Here is a 17,939-nt window from a genome sequence, read left to right as displayed (position 1 = left end):
TTAGCATAGCAGCATGCATATTCATCAAGCACAATGGAGACAGCCTAATGGGTGGGGGGGGGGGGTGGGGTTAGGTACCCATCTGTGACCACAGACTGCCTCAAAGACCTTAATACTGGGAGAGCAATTACAAGCAAGTGTCAAAAGTGATTATAGGATGAGTGAGCTGGGGGGGGGGGGGGGTGATATGAGTGGGGAGTCTAACGAACCATACATCACCCCAGAAAACTTAACATAATGTGTAGTCATTTATTTCATTGAAGGATAATTTAATCTTAATCTAGTAATTGTCCACCGAAGAAATCATTGGGCATAGCATTGATTATAGTTGGCCATTAGTTTGGCATGCTTGCACATTGTCGCGTGAATATTTCTCGCGCTTTATTTTTTTCAGAATTCAATCTGGACGGATTTGTGTCTAATCGTCACGCAAAATAAATACATTACATTTCTCAAGGTGAACAATAAGTACATAACAATGGTACGAATTACAATGCGCTGGCAAATTTAAAAAAAAAAAAGGAAAGCTATCATAGATGATATATTCCCAGTAGACAAAGCAAAATTTAAAAGGAATTTCCCGCAATGCAAATCAGATCTGCATAGGCTTATGAGCTGCCGACAATGAGCAAACTATGCACACTTTGTGACCAAGCTCAAAATTCTGTCGCGGGGAAGTTACATCAAACATTTCAGTTTTTGAGAAAAGTATGCACAGCATTTAAATGCTGTATCCTGGCCATCAAACAAGCAAGCTCATGATATGCAAACATGCAAATGAACAGCCATCAACCATTTTCTTTTATAGTCATACACGTGAGTGGGTCCCAACTGTCATCTTGTTTATACGTTACTCTCATAGCCAGAGATACGATCCCGGAGAATCTTCGCTCTCCGCATTCTACGGGACTCACTGTCTTTGACCGCACTCTCTATGATGAGCAGATAGTGTTGGTTGTTACAGACCTTTTCAAGTTGCTGCAAATCTCAAAAAGGTACTGCCACTCGCAATTTCATCACTGTTTTTCTTTCCCTATCCTTCTTCTACTCATGTTCATGAATTAAACATGAGCTCTTTTAATTTGTGGTCTAAGTCCAGTCAAGATCACTGGCCTAACTAGTGACTTCTTCACCCAGCCAGGGTCCCTCTTCAACAGGCGGCCAACCTTTCTTTTCTTTTCTCTTTTTTTTTTCACAGTGCATTCCGAGGCATTTGAACACGATATTCAAAACGAGGGTACGAAAATGAAATACTGATACAAAGCTGCGCACATAAACATTTTACGAGAAATGGGCTCCAAGAACGTACTGATCAGACGATTACGTACTATTATATGAAGGCATTGATGTACTGTCATACAACCTGTTCTCCCCTGTGCAATGAAAATTAAACAGAAAAATAAAGGCAAAATGTGAATCTGATATGAATACTTTGCTCTTTCTATACGTGAGGTCTTACACAGAACATGCTTCATCCAACTTCCAGGACAAATGATGAGAAAAAAAAAAAAAAAATTACATGTGGTGCACTAGCACAAAGAACAGTGTACAGAAAATAAAACTACCGGTTTTCTCTCTCCGACCTCAACCCACCTTCAATGAATTCACATTCCTCCTCATACATGTGAAAACTCTTGGTTGCATGACTACACATTATCATTATTTTCTTTCTAGGCAGTTTTTTTTTTTTTGTCCTGGCGCCCTCGTGGTTCGGCAGGGTTCCTCCAAGCAACAGCGCTTTGTTGGTGGTGGCATGGACTCGCCAATCTTCACACGGTGGCCGGCAATGTCCATGACAGAGAAATCCAACAAAGCCTATGGATGAATGAGGTACCAAACGCTCTGCGTCGTACTCCATCAGTTTGAAATTCTCATCACTTGAGAAGTAGATATGGCATATTGTGATATGTATTTTTCTTGTCTCAAAAAAGAAAAAAAAAATCTTCTCTAGTTAGTGTTCTTCGCTATATATATAAGAAAACATTTCATCAGATCTAGAAATGCATACTTTCCTCATTTTTCGTTTTCTCCCTCTCACTTTTTTTCCTAATACGATTTTTTTTGCCGCATACATCTCTGATGAAGTGTAGAGATGATGATCACAACGATAGTTATTGCAAACACGCGTGATCTGTCGCGACGGCTGGCTGCGCGGCCTGGAACTGTGAGAACTGCGCGGCGGTGTTGACGGTTGGAAGGGACGCCGAGGACTGCTGGACAGTCGAGAAGCTGTAGGCGGGCGCGACGAAACCGTGGGGTGTGTTGGCGTAGTTGGCGTACTGATCGCTGAACGTGCCTGCCGTGTTGAACTGCTGGTGCGCGTACGTGTAGTCGATGAACGGCTGCGTGGCGGTGGGCGAGTGTGCGGGGACCGTCGCAAAGGTGGGCTGGGTCACAAAGTAAGGAGAGGCCTGGTAGATCAATGGGGTCTGCTGGTATCTGTAGTTATGGAAATAACAAAACAAGAGAGTAGGTGTTAATCATGTGGTATAAACAGAATGTAATCTTTACAGATCAAGCCAAGGCTTACCGTAAATTTACCAATTTAGACTTCAGTAATACCAGAAACAGGTGGTCCTGAGTTTTAATCCTTGCTGTGAACATTCCTGGACAAGATCATATACCCATCTAGCACCACTTGACATGGGTGTTCACAAGGAGCACCTGTCGTGTGCCTTGGCTAACAGACATGGCACCCCCTCTGGAAGAGCGCTGCTTGCACCAAAGAAGTTAATCACGGTGGAAAAAAATAGCAATTCAACCATTATTTTCTTTCTTTTCAATAAATTGTGTTGAGCAGAATTCAAGGGACACAAAATACATTAACAACTAAAAAGGTAGCTGAAATCACAATTAAAAGATACCTGTATTCTATTGCAAACATTTGTAATCATTCATCGAATAATGACATGCTTTGACACATGATTTGACACCGAAATATTTGGATTTCAAGTTTTCATGAATACATTAATACTGCCATTTTTGCCTTTCACTGTATCATGCATGCATCCACACACGTACATCACCCACTGGTTCGATAAAATTCTGATCTGTGCCGACTTTGCAGCATCATCCTCGCATTTCTGCGATAAAGACATTATACGTAATCTCATTCCTACATCATTTACCCTGAGTGTGTGTTCACCATTATGCCACTTGTAGGCTTAACCCAAATATCGCATTCTTGCTTTTTTTTTCTTTTTTTTTTTTTTTTTTGCAGCAGAGAAAAACTCTCTATACCCCATGCTCGCATCCCATTGATATGTGTGGCGACAAGTGAGAGAAAATGTCTACTGACAAAGATCTCCCATTCCGTACTTCGATTGTGATTGATTTTCCCCCCTGAGACTGCTCTTCAAAAAAAAATCGATGGCTGCGCATTTACTTTTCTCACAATGGAATATAAACAGTGGCAAATCCTGCTCTAAGATATATGATACACCGAGTGGCCAAGATGTGAAAAATGATACAAAATTTCGGGAGACAGATAAGAAAAAAAAAGTGAAAATAAATACAGTGTCTGACATGACTGTGGACATTTGAATGTTTTCACACTGGCATGAATACTGCATTGGTTGATATGTCACAGAACTGGCTATTTTTCTTGCCCTCTGTTCGGCCTTGCCGTTGGTCATATCATTTGACTGTGACGTTGGATCAACAGGTTTGGGGGTTAGGAACACCAGGTTGGCACAAATAGATTGACCCATTTCAAGACTCACAGAATGCAGTCTCGGTTGAGAGGAAACACGCAGCATTACATCTTAAAATCACATTTTCATGCTTAAATTTCCCCCCCCCCCATCTTTTTTCCCCCCTTCAGTAATGGTCTGCCAATCACGAAGAACATCTTGTGTTTTCTTCTTGTTCTTCTACATTGGGGCAGGAGGGTAAATCTAGTGAACACATAAAAACTTTTCCTTTTCTTCCTCGGCTCTTTTCTGTGATTGACACGTGCCGTGTCACCGTGCGAGCGGAAATATGTCGCGCTTCTGTCTTAGAGGTGTCCACAGTTTGTCTAATGCGGCCCAACATTGGGTAACATAAATACGGCTCGAATGTCAAGGTAAAACGGGCGGAAAGTACAGAGTTGCTCGCTCCAATTGCTGCTCCAGCATTACACCATGCACTGATATGTTTGCTTTAAAGGTCTAGACCTACAGTATTCTACAATGCCTAGACCTCCATTCCACATGTTGCTCTCACAATCTTTGTAGATCATTACATAATAAGCTTCCGCCAATTCATTGTAGATGTCCATTTACTCTATTTTCAAGTAGAATTAAAGCAAGAGAATACTCAGCAGAAAACTTTATGAAAACAAAGGCCCGATATGGAAGCAACAGTCCCACAAATTTAAAGTTGTGCCTTGAAAGACTACTATTCTGTGAGAACTGTTCTAAAACTTTTACCCCGACATTATAATCTGGCATGTCATGTGTCAACTTGATAGCCAAGGTACGTATACACAGTCATGGTTCGTCAAAAAAAAAAAAAAAAAGAAGTCCATCTTTCGAAGACTAGCCATGATTTCTGTCACTGTATAAGTCCATTCATGCTGTTTGCTTTGACAGAAAATATTTTGCGAAACAGTTAGCTGCAAGGTGTTTCATACCCCCACATGCTACATAGAGATAAATACGCTACCATGCCACCACTGCTGGGGAGATTGAGAAAAAAAAGGTTATTTATCCCTCCAGACACAAAGCAACAGCATAGGTCACTCAGAGTTTATTGCAATTGGGGGATAGCAGCAGATAAATTATTCTGTTTTCCTCGACTCACATTGACCAAGAAAACTGTCAGGAGGAATGCTGCGCCCCTGTTTTTATTTTCTTCCTCTTTGCAGATCCACGCAGAGAGCATGAATTGCAGAGTGGTCTTGTGGGTACAAAAATGATTAGACGGGGAAAAGGGGTGCAAAGCAGAGTGGAGCCCACATCTGAGCGGCTCCAGGAACATAATCAGGGAGTCAGACGCCGGTCGGCACATATCAAAAAGGTTTCCATTGGAGATTACTCTAATAAAAATATGATAAGAGAGGGAGACAACTACAAGATGAGAAAGAGAAATAATCGGCATCCCCTTTCCCTCTTGGGGGGAGATGCAGAAATGCAATGGCTTCATATCATATTAACTAATTTCCACTCCGCGAAACGGACAGACAACAAATCGACAGATGAGGCCCCGCGTCGGAGAGAGATGTAGAATCCAATATTAATCTGCGGTATGAGGGGGGATAATTTGACACATTTTCGGTCACACAATACCGGCCCCGGCACCAACAGCACGTACGGGAGCACACACCGCGCCAGCAGATCACCTAAACCTGGCATCATATTCTCCACCCGTCGCCATGGTGACAGGAGCCAGTCCTAATTATCTTCCATTCACAATGGCACACTGGAGGTGAGGCCAGCGAGTAGGAGGAGAGGAGAACCCTACTGAATGAAGGACGCATCAGAGGACACTAGTGCAGGGAATGGACAAATTTAGGAAGGGCAGTCAGAAAAAAGGGATGGTTTCACACCACCAAAGATATGATATGAACATTTCTGGTGGAGAATGAAGAATACCATCACACAAGAAGACACAACTTGCACAGGGAAACACCAGAAGAAGACTCAAATTAAAAGGTCTACTTGAAAAAGAGACAGAAAAAAAAAACCCAGCAAATTTTGAAGATGCACAGATAAGAATGAGGGGAGGGAGGGAGAGAAATAGATAGTTAGATTGATAGATGGATAGACAGATGGAATGGGAAACTGGGAAAGAGAAGTGAGACAATGAGATGAAGATTAAAATGGAAAGATAGATGGATTGACATTTATATTGATGGATAGAGAATATGTGAGAGAGAGAGAGAGAGAGAGAGGGAGAGAGAATAGACAGGGTTTGAGAAATATGATGAAAATTCATGCAAAGCTATTAAGATGGGAAGAGGGGGCCAATACATGCAACAGGGATCAGAATACAGTAGTAAAGAAAAAAAAAATAGACTTAGATACTTAACGATAGCATTTGTAGAGGATTAAAAATCTACCACACCATAAAGATGGACAAAAGGGCCGAGATAAACTAGCTATTAATCGACATAAAAAACACAGCATTATGAGCAGATAGTTCTCCACCTTGGCCTTACGAGCATTCGGACAAGTGGTCTGCATACATTCAACAAACAAAGTAACCATTCTTTTCACTTGTCCAACTGTGAGCGTTACTAGCCCTAGGCAAGCAGGCATATGAGTTTGAAGGACCCTGGAAAGGTACTACAAAGTGGCTGCGCATATGACTGGTGGACTGGTACGTGAATAGGCCATTGCAGGGGAAGGTGAACAGATGTGCGAATTAACGAATAAATTGGACGAATAGATGAATGAATATACGAATAATTTTGCGAATATGAAATAGACCAAAGGTGAGAGAAAACAGCTATCCAATGAGGGTGAAGAAGAGATAAAGGGGGAGGGAGGGGAGGGGGAGGGGGAGGGGGGATGGGAAACTGTTTGAGTGGAAGATGGATTTCCAGTTGCAATTGACTTTTGCCGATCGGGGTTCTCGTCTCACGTCAAATCGAATCAAGCTGACGTCCCATCTGGTGAGGTGTGCACACGCCAATTGCAGAGTAATCCTTCCCCTGAAGCCCGGGGTGCCATGGGGCTTGGCCCGGGGCATCCTAGGGGGGTTTGCGGGCCGCACGTCCCGCACGCCGCTGATGCCCCCTCGCCGTACAGGCCATGCCCTCTCGGCAAATCTCACAAAGAAGGTGCGATGTAGCTTATCAAGATTTGGCACAATGCTTTTGCGGAATGACACTTCTCAATTCAAGGCGTCTTTACTTTGCCAACTTGTCATTTCAGATAAGTCACTACAAAAGATATATAAATCTGAGGGACAAAGTTTAATCTAATTGTCATCTGTGTCCTGACAATGAGATTATATCATATCTTTTTGATGTTGAGATTGACTCCTTCTGCAATATTTGGTATCAAGTTAAACATGGATGAGAACATTCTCCTTACAAAACAGACAAAAGACCATAACTGTATTCAACATCAGACAAAAAGTAACCTCCAAAGAAGTAATAGATACGATGTAGTATTTCTGCTCCCTGCGTGTCATTTTTCAGAGTGGTTACTGAAAGAAATAATGAAGGCAAAGTGTGAAAAAGAAGGAGAGATAAATGAGAGACAGATAGAGAGATGGAATGGTAGAAGGAGAGTTATGGGCAAAAGAGATGAGGGGGGAAAGGGAGAATAAAGAAAGAGATATGGTGTTTTTAATGCGCACCAAAAAAGGTCACTTTTTTAGAGAGAGAGGGAAGAGGTGGGCGAGAGAAAAATGTCTACGGTCAATGGAGAGCTAAATGTAGCGCCCCTCCAACCACCTGTTGTGAGACAGCTTTGAGGGAGAGCAGCGGATGAGGAGATGATGCGAGACTTAACAGAGGCGGGAGGAAAGGAGATGGGAGCGGCTTTGAGGAGGGAGGCAGCAAGTTATTTAAGGAGGATCGAGACCAGAAGTCGGTGGGGGGTGGGGGGGGGGGGGAGGGGAAAGGAGGGGGAAAAAAAGAAAAGATGCTGAAATGAGAGGCAGGGATCGAGACGGTCAGGTCAGGTTTCGCCAGAGAAAATGTTCACATTCCGTGCGAGCATGGATAGCGAATGTTAATCCGCACGCTGAGGACCATGTGCTCACAATTTCCAATCTCTCATCGCGGCCATGTTATTTCTCGGGCACATCAATGATGGGATGGGAGGTTTCTCTCTTCATGAAAAAGAGAGAAAAGAGGTAAAAAAAGAGCTAAACTCCAGGTGAGCTAAATTATCTACGCCATCGTCGTGAGAATGAATTAAGTTCGCCTTTTCCTCCCACCTCCAGCCCAGAGGAGAGAGGGGGTTTCGGATGGAGATCGGTGGCATCGCCACGGCAACGTGCAGAGTCGTAATACCATGTAAGCGATGACTGACATCGCTTCACACCTCAGCTGCCGTGTCTGAGCACGTTTATAGAAGCAAAGTATGATTGATCCAAACTGCATGATAATTATCTTAATTTGTCGAGATGTGATCCTCTCACACGTTCCCTCTAAAACTGTGGTGAATGAGCCATCTCAAATGAAGTGTGGGTAAGACACTAATTGCATCCCTACGTGATGCATGCAGCCACATATTTTCAGTGAAGACATTGTGACCACTTTCATCAGCTTTTGCGGCACACCACGCTGGGTGTAATTGACTGGACTCTGCACCTAATTATACAGCCCAGCGAAGCTGGGCTGTATAATTCATGATGACAACAATTTGCAATTGCAGCATCATGTCAATTGAACGTCATATACAACGCAACTTTCTGCTCGGACCACATTCTTTCCACAAGTATGCGAAGTGTATTAGATCAAGCCAAAGGTATCGGTTACCATGGTTACATAATGTGCCTCTTCCACCTGCTTATGGGATGCCAGACAGCCTCTTCCCAAGCCTCTCAATTGATGGAGGATTGGGCTTATTCCAAGAAACCACTGACCAACTATGACATTCATATCAAGGTGATGGAATACTGAAGTACCACCATTCCTAATGAAGGCTCATCTATTCTTACAAAGTATGTGACCTCCACAGCTTTATGTATACAAATTATTGTAGATAAAACACATGATTATATCTTCATACAAGAGGACCAATTCCTTTGTATAATTGATGAATAAAAGGACAAAATAAACATTCTTGAGCACTGGGTACTTTAACCTGTTGAGGACGAGTCCTGAGTATACTCGCGCAGGTGTCTATGGGAAATGCGTGTTGTAGCAAAATCAGTCCGTCCTCAATGGGTTTTTGAGGAGGACCCTCTCCTGTTGTAATCCATTACACATGCGGAAAGTGATTAATTCCCAATTAAAAAGTGTTACGACCTTGAAGAATACAACGTACTCCCGAATAAAAACTTTAAAAATGTGTCAAGCCAGAAATGATTCAATTTCAATCGACTGATATCTTTTTCTGACAGTGACATTAACATTAACATCACAGCACTTGTATCTCTCTCTATACCATTTCATACTGAACAGTACTACCATTTTCTCTTCTGAACAGCACTCATAACATATTTCCCTTTTCACTCAAGATTAACTTCTGCTATTCCGTTTAACAATAGAACAATACTTAAGGTCTTGCCTAGATCTTAAATTTGCATTACGCTGTGATATGTCTTTGGGCGCCAGAAGGAGTTAGTAGGAATCCTAGTATGCAATACAAGTCAAATGACAAGAGATAGATTTCAAGTGCTCGATATATGAAATCACAGATGTTCGTACCGGTTCTTGTGATGCTTTCTTTTTGGTATAAATAGACAGGAGATGCCTTCATTGAGATCGACGATGGGGAGTGGACCAGAATTCAATGCAAAGCTTGGCGGTCAATTGATGGGAGAGGTCTGAGGTATTGTCTACGCCTCAGCCACCTTTTGTGAGAGGTGTGCAATTCCACCGTGGATCATGTTTCAACCACTGCCATGAAAGGATGCTTGATTCTGAGGCCAGTTAATAAGAGAGATGAATACATCGAAACACAACCCTCTCCTCCAGCCAGACAGTAACTTTTTTTTTTGTATTCACTTGCCTCTGTCTCCTTATTTTGGGTTCACACACACAAAATAAAGAAGTCTATCAAACAACAATGACATAAATGTACGCAAAAGGAAATCAACAACTGCATGCAGACATTTTGCCAGGCAAATTAACTTTTTTTTTTTTAAGGGTGTCTTCTCAAGATACAGGGATGGGGAAAAAATGGCAAAGATACTACCGTTCTTTATTCTTTGTCCAGACTAGAACCTATCACTTCCACAGTGCTCTTTTTTCTTCAGCTTGAAACCCTTCCCTGCTTTGCTTTGTACCCACGAAGCAAACACACTTCTTGCTCTAATTAAATGGAGAAAATGCAGGGTATCCATTCAGGTACATTACGGGGGGAAAAAAGAGAACATCAGCAGTACATATTTGATGTAAGATTTTTGTCTCTTTCTTTTCCGGGGGGGGGGGGGGGGGGGGGGGGGGGGGGAAGCAAGAATAAGGCACAAAGACAGACAAATGGACAAACAATCAAACAGACTGAACGGGATGGGGTGGAATTGTGGCCTAGGAGCTCACATGCTGCTGCAGAAGTTTGGGTTTCTAAAGGAAGGCATGAATTGGTTGCACGAAATGGGAGTGTCGACATCATGGACACGAGACGTCTTTCAGGATCTTCATCTCTTCAGGAGCCGGAGGGATAACAAAAACCATTGAGGGTGGCTCAAAAGAAGCACTTTCCAACCGTAAATGTATTAAGTGAGCAAATCAGCGTCAATCCGCAACACATATAAAAAAAGATGTCTATCTTTGAGGAACCACTACCAGAATTAACCACAGTTTTCTCCTAACCAACTACCCCTCAAAAGAAATAAAATCTCCTCCTCTTTACCATTCTTTTGTTTACTTTCCCTAGTTTCCATCCATCTTCCATTCTCGCTGGCCCTGCCCTACAAGGGTTTCAAGGAATTACCGTGCTGCATGGCACCTATTGTGCCAGACGGATTATGGATTACGGAGAGCCGGGGGTAAATGTTTAGCACCATGTTGTCATCCTAGATGCCCAGAGGTCCTTTTAAGACATGCTTCGATCTGTTTTCCATTTCGTATAGGAACAGTTGACATCCAGAAGAAGCCGAAGCCCCCCTTAATCCCCCGATAATCTCATATCCCTAATACCAGTATTGCCCAACATGCCCCCTTGACTCGAGCCTTATTGCTGCTTCATGCTCCACGCTATCATTGAAATGTTTCTCATTCTCAATAAATCTATCTAAACACTTTTCATTGTTGGGTCAGTTTTCCTTTTCTACCCCCCCCCCCCCATCATCTTATTCCAATCTTCTCAAAGTGATCCCCATTTCAATAGTAGTCAAAATCTCTTTCTATTTTTAAAGTTATGTATACAATGCATCTTCCACATTTCTGATGGGAGGTTGACATCAAAAGCCCCATCTTCTCGAACGATGCATCCTTATCACAGAGTCGGCAAATTTTCTAATGATTCATTCTAATTACATTGCTAAACAAATCCACACAAAAAAATGAGGCATAAGTAAGATTCCCGTGGGTAAGTTGGAGAAAAAAGAAAGAGCATCTTAAGCAAAGGCTCAAGACTCACTGTGAGCGGCAGATGGAAAATTCCATTCCCTGAGAACAAGTTGCTTTTTTTTTTTTTTTTTGGTCACTTCCCGGCTGAAAACTGACATTTATGTAATATACATGACGAGAGGTCATCAAAAGTTAACCATCATCCAACCTGATGCTCTGTATGAGATTTGGATTTGGTCTCGAATCTAATCTTTTTCCTTTTCCAATCCGAGTTGCACTGACACACAGTTCAATCTGTGCTATGATTCAGGGCAAAAATATCCATTAAAATCATCTTTCATGACGTCCCCCCCCCCCCAAAAAAAAAAAAAAAAAAGTGAGAAAAAATATCACCTGTGATAAACAGCCCACGAGGGCACTTTATAGAGTCAAAAAACCAGACGTTACATTTTATGACAGAATTCGCATGATCAACGCCCCTGTCATTATGCTTAAGCCAAATTATTTGTTGAACGCTTTGTGTCACAAATACCAACAAATGCCCTAGAATTTCATCAATGCACTCCCAACACAAGAAGCTCGAATTTTTTACACCACTCATCCCTGCAGTCTGAATTGGAAAACATCCATCCATCATAGTGCAAAGAACACGTTGTAAATAGGCTTTCTGGCGGGCAATGAGAAATGATGAAAACTTGTTCAGACGCAGAAAAACAAGTTGATTCTCTTTTCCTTTCTTCAGTATAGAAAAAAAGTATCAACACCCCTCCGGTCTATTCCGATGAGCAACGCTAAAATGAATGGATGTGCCACAATGGAATATACCTACATTTTCACAAATATTTGGACAAATATCATCCATGGAACCAAAAGAAAAAAAAATATGACCTGATTTCTCTTCTTTTTCCCCCACCTTGCTCTCACTGAAAACAGTGTTAATGTTTATAGCATGGCAGTGCTATTTGCTTTTCCTTTTATTTCCCCTTCCATCACAGTTCAAAGGTCACTGGCACACAGGGAGATAGAGACAGGTGTTTTCCTTTAATATAAAGAGGTTTGCAAGGATATGGTGCTGTCCAGTAAAATATGGTGATTAAACCTTTGAGAACGATAACCAGTTTTCACACCATCACTTAGAATCTCTGGCTGATTGCCTTTTCTTTTCTTCCTTCCTTTTTTTTTTTAATTTTCAAAATAGTTCACTTTATATTGAAGAGAAAAGTGATTGCAGGTTGCTGTTTATGGCATTTCAATAAAAACAGCATTTGAATCAAACTTCAACCATACGGAAAAATATAAATGACAAGTTAGACTCCTCTGAGATGAGGAAATAACCGACCCTAGCTCACGATAAGCCCGAACATACATGTACATTGGATGAGTTCTAAATGGTTTTTAGGTTTGACTCACATTCACACTGAAGTCTTCAGCTTATAGCCCTGTACCTTTTTATGAAGTTGCAATAGACTTGACCGAATACAAATTCATCTCTTAAAGAGACTCTTCATGTAGATGTGTGAAGACTGATTTTTGTTTTGTTTTTGTTTCTTTTTTGCCAGTCTCGAGTCTGTTACAGCAACTTTATACCAGAAGGCAATGTGGGGAACAAAATACGGTTTAGATTCAAAGGGTTTGTACAGACTGGAGTCTGATGCGACTGATTCTAATTCATGCAATTACAACATATACACAGTATTACACAATAGTCTCTTCATGCATCCCAGCATGTTGACTGTCCTGAAACAGTAACAACCGTCCGACCTGTCGCCTTTCTCTCCGACCTTCCAGACTCAAGGTGAATTATTCCTTACCCCCCAATCCATAAACGAAATATATGTCCCCATAAATGTCCATATAGGTATGGAAAAAGGGGGGGGGGGGAGGGGAGAGAAAATCTCACCAAAACTTGATTTGCAACGACATTTCTGATAGGTATCTTTCTCATACCCTCCCAAGAGGTGGAGCTCCCCCGCTCTCAAAAACGGCATAAATGTCAGCATTTTTAGTGGATGGCTGACCTTCACCTTGACAGCATGGACAACAGGAAGAAGGTCACAACATGACTTGAGGTCAACATGTCTGGCTGCAAACTCTCTCTCTATCTCACTTTCTCTTTCTCCTTCCATATCTCTCTATATATATTTATATCTCAATATATTTCTCTTTCTCTTTCTATAGCTGCAAACTGTTTCCCTCTCTCTCTCACTTTCTCTCTCCCTCCATATATCTCTCTTTCTATATTATATGTATTACATATATATATATATATATATATATATATATTCTCTCCCTCTCTCTATCTCTCTTTCTCTTTTTATATCTCCTTCATTCTCTGCAGCCCATTGTGGGGTGCGTGGCAGATGTTTGATTTGGAAATGAGGGAAATTTGGCCAATAGAATGAGGCGAGATGTTATCTCCTCCCTCCTAGGGGGGTGTTCTATATACTTCTGTTCTTGCTTGCCTCCAGAACAACTTCCTCTAATGGGCTCACACGTGGACGTGGACGATATCACCCAACTTCCAAAATCTGCTGCGGCAAAATACGCCATTGAAAAAGTCATGAGGGTGGAGACAAAACAGTATCAAAGTTGTCAAAAATGCTTCCTATATCTTTTCAACAAAAAAAAAAAGATCATTTTCTCCAGGCCCTGCAGCAGGGATTACACACCCCACTTCCCCCACTCCACTTTTCATCAGAAAGTAGATTATTCCTTGATGTGATAATAACAGATAATAGATACTCTATAAAAGCAACAAATTTTCACAGCATGAAATTTTCGCACATTGGGGCTGACGGCCTTTTTTTTTTTTTTTTTTTTTTGCGATACAAAATTTTAGGGAATTGCCACCGGCATTCAATGCATAGAGTACAGACAAGAACTTTCCAGTGAATTTCAACTTCATTAATCTTGGCTCTCACAAAATAAGCAAAATTAAAATGCATGTGAAAATTTCTGGTTTTACAGTAATATAATTGCAATATAATGTGGATATATATATATACACCATTTCAAACAAGCGGGTTGCATGATGCTATTTCACATCAAGTACAGTGGCCAGGTGGCATGGCATCGCAGCCATCAAGATTCAATGAAATGACATTGAACAGATGTATTGATGACCAATATAAAATGCCAAATGAGACCCCAAAAGGTCAGATGAATCGATATATTTAGCGGCAAGGACAGACGGACAATTTTCGTAAACCTGTACCATACCACTAGTCTGCATGAAACTGTCTGTGTAGTGCAGAAAATCATCTTAAAGTCCTAATAAGTGCTGCTACATTAATGCAGTCACCTGAAGAGGAATATTTTGCTGTCAATAATATAGCAATTATGCATCTAATCACCATTCTATGATCAAGTAATGAGGCTTGAACAAGGAATTATACAAACTGAGGGAGAGGAGAAAAATAGCATTCATTCTAGAATATATCATATACCATTTGTACATATGTTTAATCACCAGATAATAATAGTAGCTCTAATGACATTTAGATTTAGTGTTTCATAGAATTCTGCCCCTGATATGCTGCTATAGAACCCAAACCAAATACATTTTATTACCAATAACATATTTGAGTGGCAAATTAAGAAAAATTTGACAGAAAATGAAAAATAAATTATAATATGCCAATCAAGTACCATATTCCAGCATCACCATTTCTCTTCAAGGGTTTTCTTGTACAAAGAACTTGTTTATGGACAAATTCACATACATGTTCCATGCAAAATCAAATAATTTTTTTCCCAAAAATGTGAATGCCAAAATAGAATCATGTTCCTTCCCTCAAAAACATACTTCTCAAATCACGGTCGGAAAATCCTGGCCCAGAATTTGTTTTCCTACGGTTTCTGTTTTTGTTTTAAGTTGTGTTTAGAGAGATTTGAGGAGTATGTTTGTCATCTGAACGCTTTGAGCTCTAAAACACGATTAAGGAGATGGAGCCTAGTCTGACCCTGTAGTTTCTTCTGCCGCGGCAACACTGTAGTTTCTTCTGCCGCGGCACGTGCATACGGCATTCGTACTCTTTACATCTATCCGCATTATAGATGATCCCTTTTTGATAGACAGGCCAATCTGTTTGTGGCACAGTTGTTGATTGGAATGTTGTTTGCAGTAATACAATAGCAAGGGGAGTCGTTCCTGTGTACAAACTTGTGGTGCGATTGAAACACAACTGGAAATTACATGCTTCCAAAAAAAATGTGAATGCATACAAACGAGTTCCTCATTAGTGTGAAAGCCCCCCCCCCCCCCCCCGCAATATCTGTAAGAGCAAAGCGAAGTCAAAATATTGCAGTCGTGCGGGATGAGTCAGAAATTATCTCTCTCAGCATGAGGGAAATAAAGAGGACGCTAAATTCCTCCCAAATTGGCAGTTTATGGGGCCAACCGACTCGTATCCTGGAGAAACACTTTCAACTCCATCCTTGATTTTCTCCCCGTTCGGAATTTGAAGTCTTGCAGACATCAGATGGATATGACAGGACTGACGCAAGATATTAAAAGATGCAGAGGGAGAGAGAGAGAGAGAGAGAGTGTGTGTGTGTGTGTGTGTGTGTGTGTGTGTGTGTGTGTGTTTGTGTGCACATGGGATGGGGGAGGGGTGTATGAGGCTGAAGTACTCTAGAGGATTCCATATATTTAGAATCCGAAGTTCACTGACCACAAAACGGAGCTATTAAAGACGTAACGTTTACATACGGTGCCGACCGCGGGAAACGTCACACTTTTCCGAGATCTGGACGAGGCCACTCACGCGTATCCCCGCGGGTACCCGCGGGTATACGCGTTCAGTGGACGAGTCCATCCGCCCGCACGGGAAATCCATCCTAGGGAATTTGCGTCTCGATAGACGTGTGTTGGACGAGGGTGGACGAGGGTGGACGAGGGTATTCAAGGGCACATTCCCGTTATATTTAACCAAGTTCTATTCTGACCGCTCAATCAAAATACATTTCATGGAGTTCCAACTTTCCCCATTTTCATCAAATTCCGATTTTCGATTATCGATTTGATCACACTCTGATGACCACTGCCTTGATTGTTCGTTTCTTTCTAAAGAAGTACACCTGCGGAAGTTGTGCACATGCGTTCATCACTCGAGTATCAATAATTATTAGAACATATCGACATCGGTTACGATCATCTAGCCTCGTGGATCCGACACCGCGTCTGCTATTCACGACTTTTAACGACCTGCGCCAACATAATTTCATTGCTGAAATTTTGGTGGCCCAATCGGGCCACACAAAAGTCGGATGTTTGCCTTTACTTTTGGTAATGATCAGCGGTAACAATCGGCTCCATAAAATGCAAAAATAGATGTCGCATGTTTGCTTTAGATCTTGGAAATGAATCACGGTAACATTTGACTCCGTATATGATACTAGAATAACCGAATGTTTGCTTTGGCGTTCGGAAGTGAATAATAATAATATTCAACTCCGTACGATGATAAGATAAATGTCGGATGTTTGCTCTTACGTTTGAAAGTAAATAGCAATAACATTCAGCTCTGGAAGATGCTTAAGTAAATGTCGAATGATCCCTTTGACGTTTGGAAATGAATAACAAAAATATTCAACTCCGTACGATGATAAAATAAAAGACGGATGTTTGTTTTTTATACTTTCGGAAGTAAATAGCAATAACATTCGGCTCCGGAAGATGCTAAAATAGATGTCAAAATGATGGCTTTTACGCTCGCAAGTGAATAGCAGTAATATTCTGCTCCATACGATGCTAAAATAACGGTTGGATGTTTGCTTTTAAATTTAGAAATGAATAACATTAACATTCAGCAGCGTTCGATGGTAAAATTAATGTTCAATGATTGCTTTGATGTTCGGAAATGAATTACAATAATATTCAACTCCGTATATACGATGATAAAATATACAATGTATGTCTGATGTTTGCTTTTACGTTCGGAAGTAAATAGCAATAACATTCAGCTCTGGAAGATGCTTAAGTAAATGTCGAATGATCCCTTTGACGTTTGGAAATGAATAACAAAAATATTCAACTCCGTACGATGATAAAATAAAAGACGGATGTTTGTTTTTTATACTTTCGGAAGTAAATAGCAATAACATTCGGCTCCGGAAGATGCTAAAATAGATGTCAAAATGATGGCTTTTACGCTCGCAAGTGAATAGCAGTAATATTCTGCTCCATACGATGCTAAAATAACGGTTGGATGTTTGCTTTTAAATTTAGAAATGAATAACATTAACATTCAGCAGCGTTCGATGGTAAAATTAATGTTCAATGATTGCTCTGATGTTCGGAAATGAATTACAATAATATTCAACTCCGTATATACGATGATAAAATATACAATGTATGTCTGATGTTTGCTTTTACGTTCGGAAGTAAATAGCAATAATATTCAGCTCCCAAAGATGCTAAAGTAAATGTCGAATGATCCCTTAGACGTTCGGAAATGAATAACAATAATATTCAAGTCCGTACGATAATAAATAAATGACGGTTGATTGCTTTTACTTTCGAAAGTAAATAGCAATAGCATTCGGCTCCGGAATATGCTATAATAAAATAATGTCAGATGATTGATTTTACGTTCGGAAGAGAATATCAGTAATATTCTGCTCCATACGATGCTAAAATAACTGTTGGATGTTTGCTTTTAAATTTCGAAATGAATAACAGTAACATTCAGCTGCATCCGATGGTAAAATTAATGTTTAATGAGTGCTTTGATGTTCGGAAATGAACAACAATAGTATTCAACTCCGTACGATGATAAAATATACAATATATTATGTCTGTTATTTGTTTTTACGTTCG

At 40.8% G+C, this 17,939-nt stretch overlaps 1 protein-coding gene across 2 annotated transcripts in view; it reads right to left on the bottom strand.

Annotated features, from left to right (window-relative positions):
• Positions 1–224: 224 nt before the first annotated feature.
• Positions 225–17,939, bottom strand: part of LOC140239905 (RNA-binding protein 38-like) — a 171,231-nt gene continuing 153,516 nt past the window's right edge. For both annotated transcript variants that reach the window (XM_072319720.1, XM_072319721.1), the window contains one exon: positions 225–2,439. In XM_072319720.1, the coding sequence (XP_072175821.1) occupies positions 2,112–2,439 (328 nt within the window). In that variant the 3' untranslated portion in view covers positions 225–2,111. The remainder of the gene's footprint in view (positions 2,440–17,939) is intronic.

The sequence above is a fragment of the Diadema setosum genome, chromosome 16, assembly GCF_964275005.1.
Source record: "Diadema setosum chromosome 16, eeDiaSeto1, whole genome shotgun sequence".
In the NCBI taxonomy this organism is placed as follows: domain Eukaryota; kingdom Metazoa; phylum Echinodermata; class Echinoidea; order Diadematoida; family Diadematidae; genus Diadema; species Diadema setosum.
Note: the sequence above shows the minus strand (reverse complement) of the source record. Positions and strands in the feature narration are given on the sequence as shown.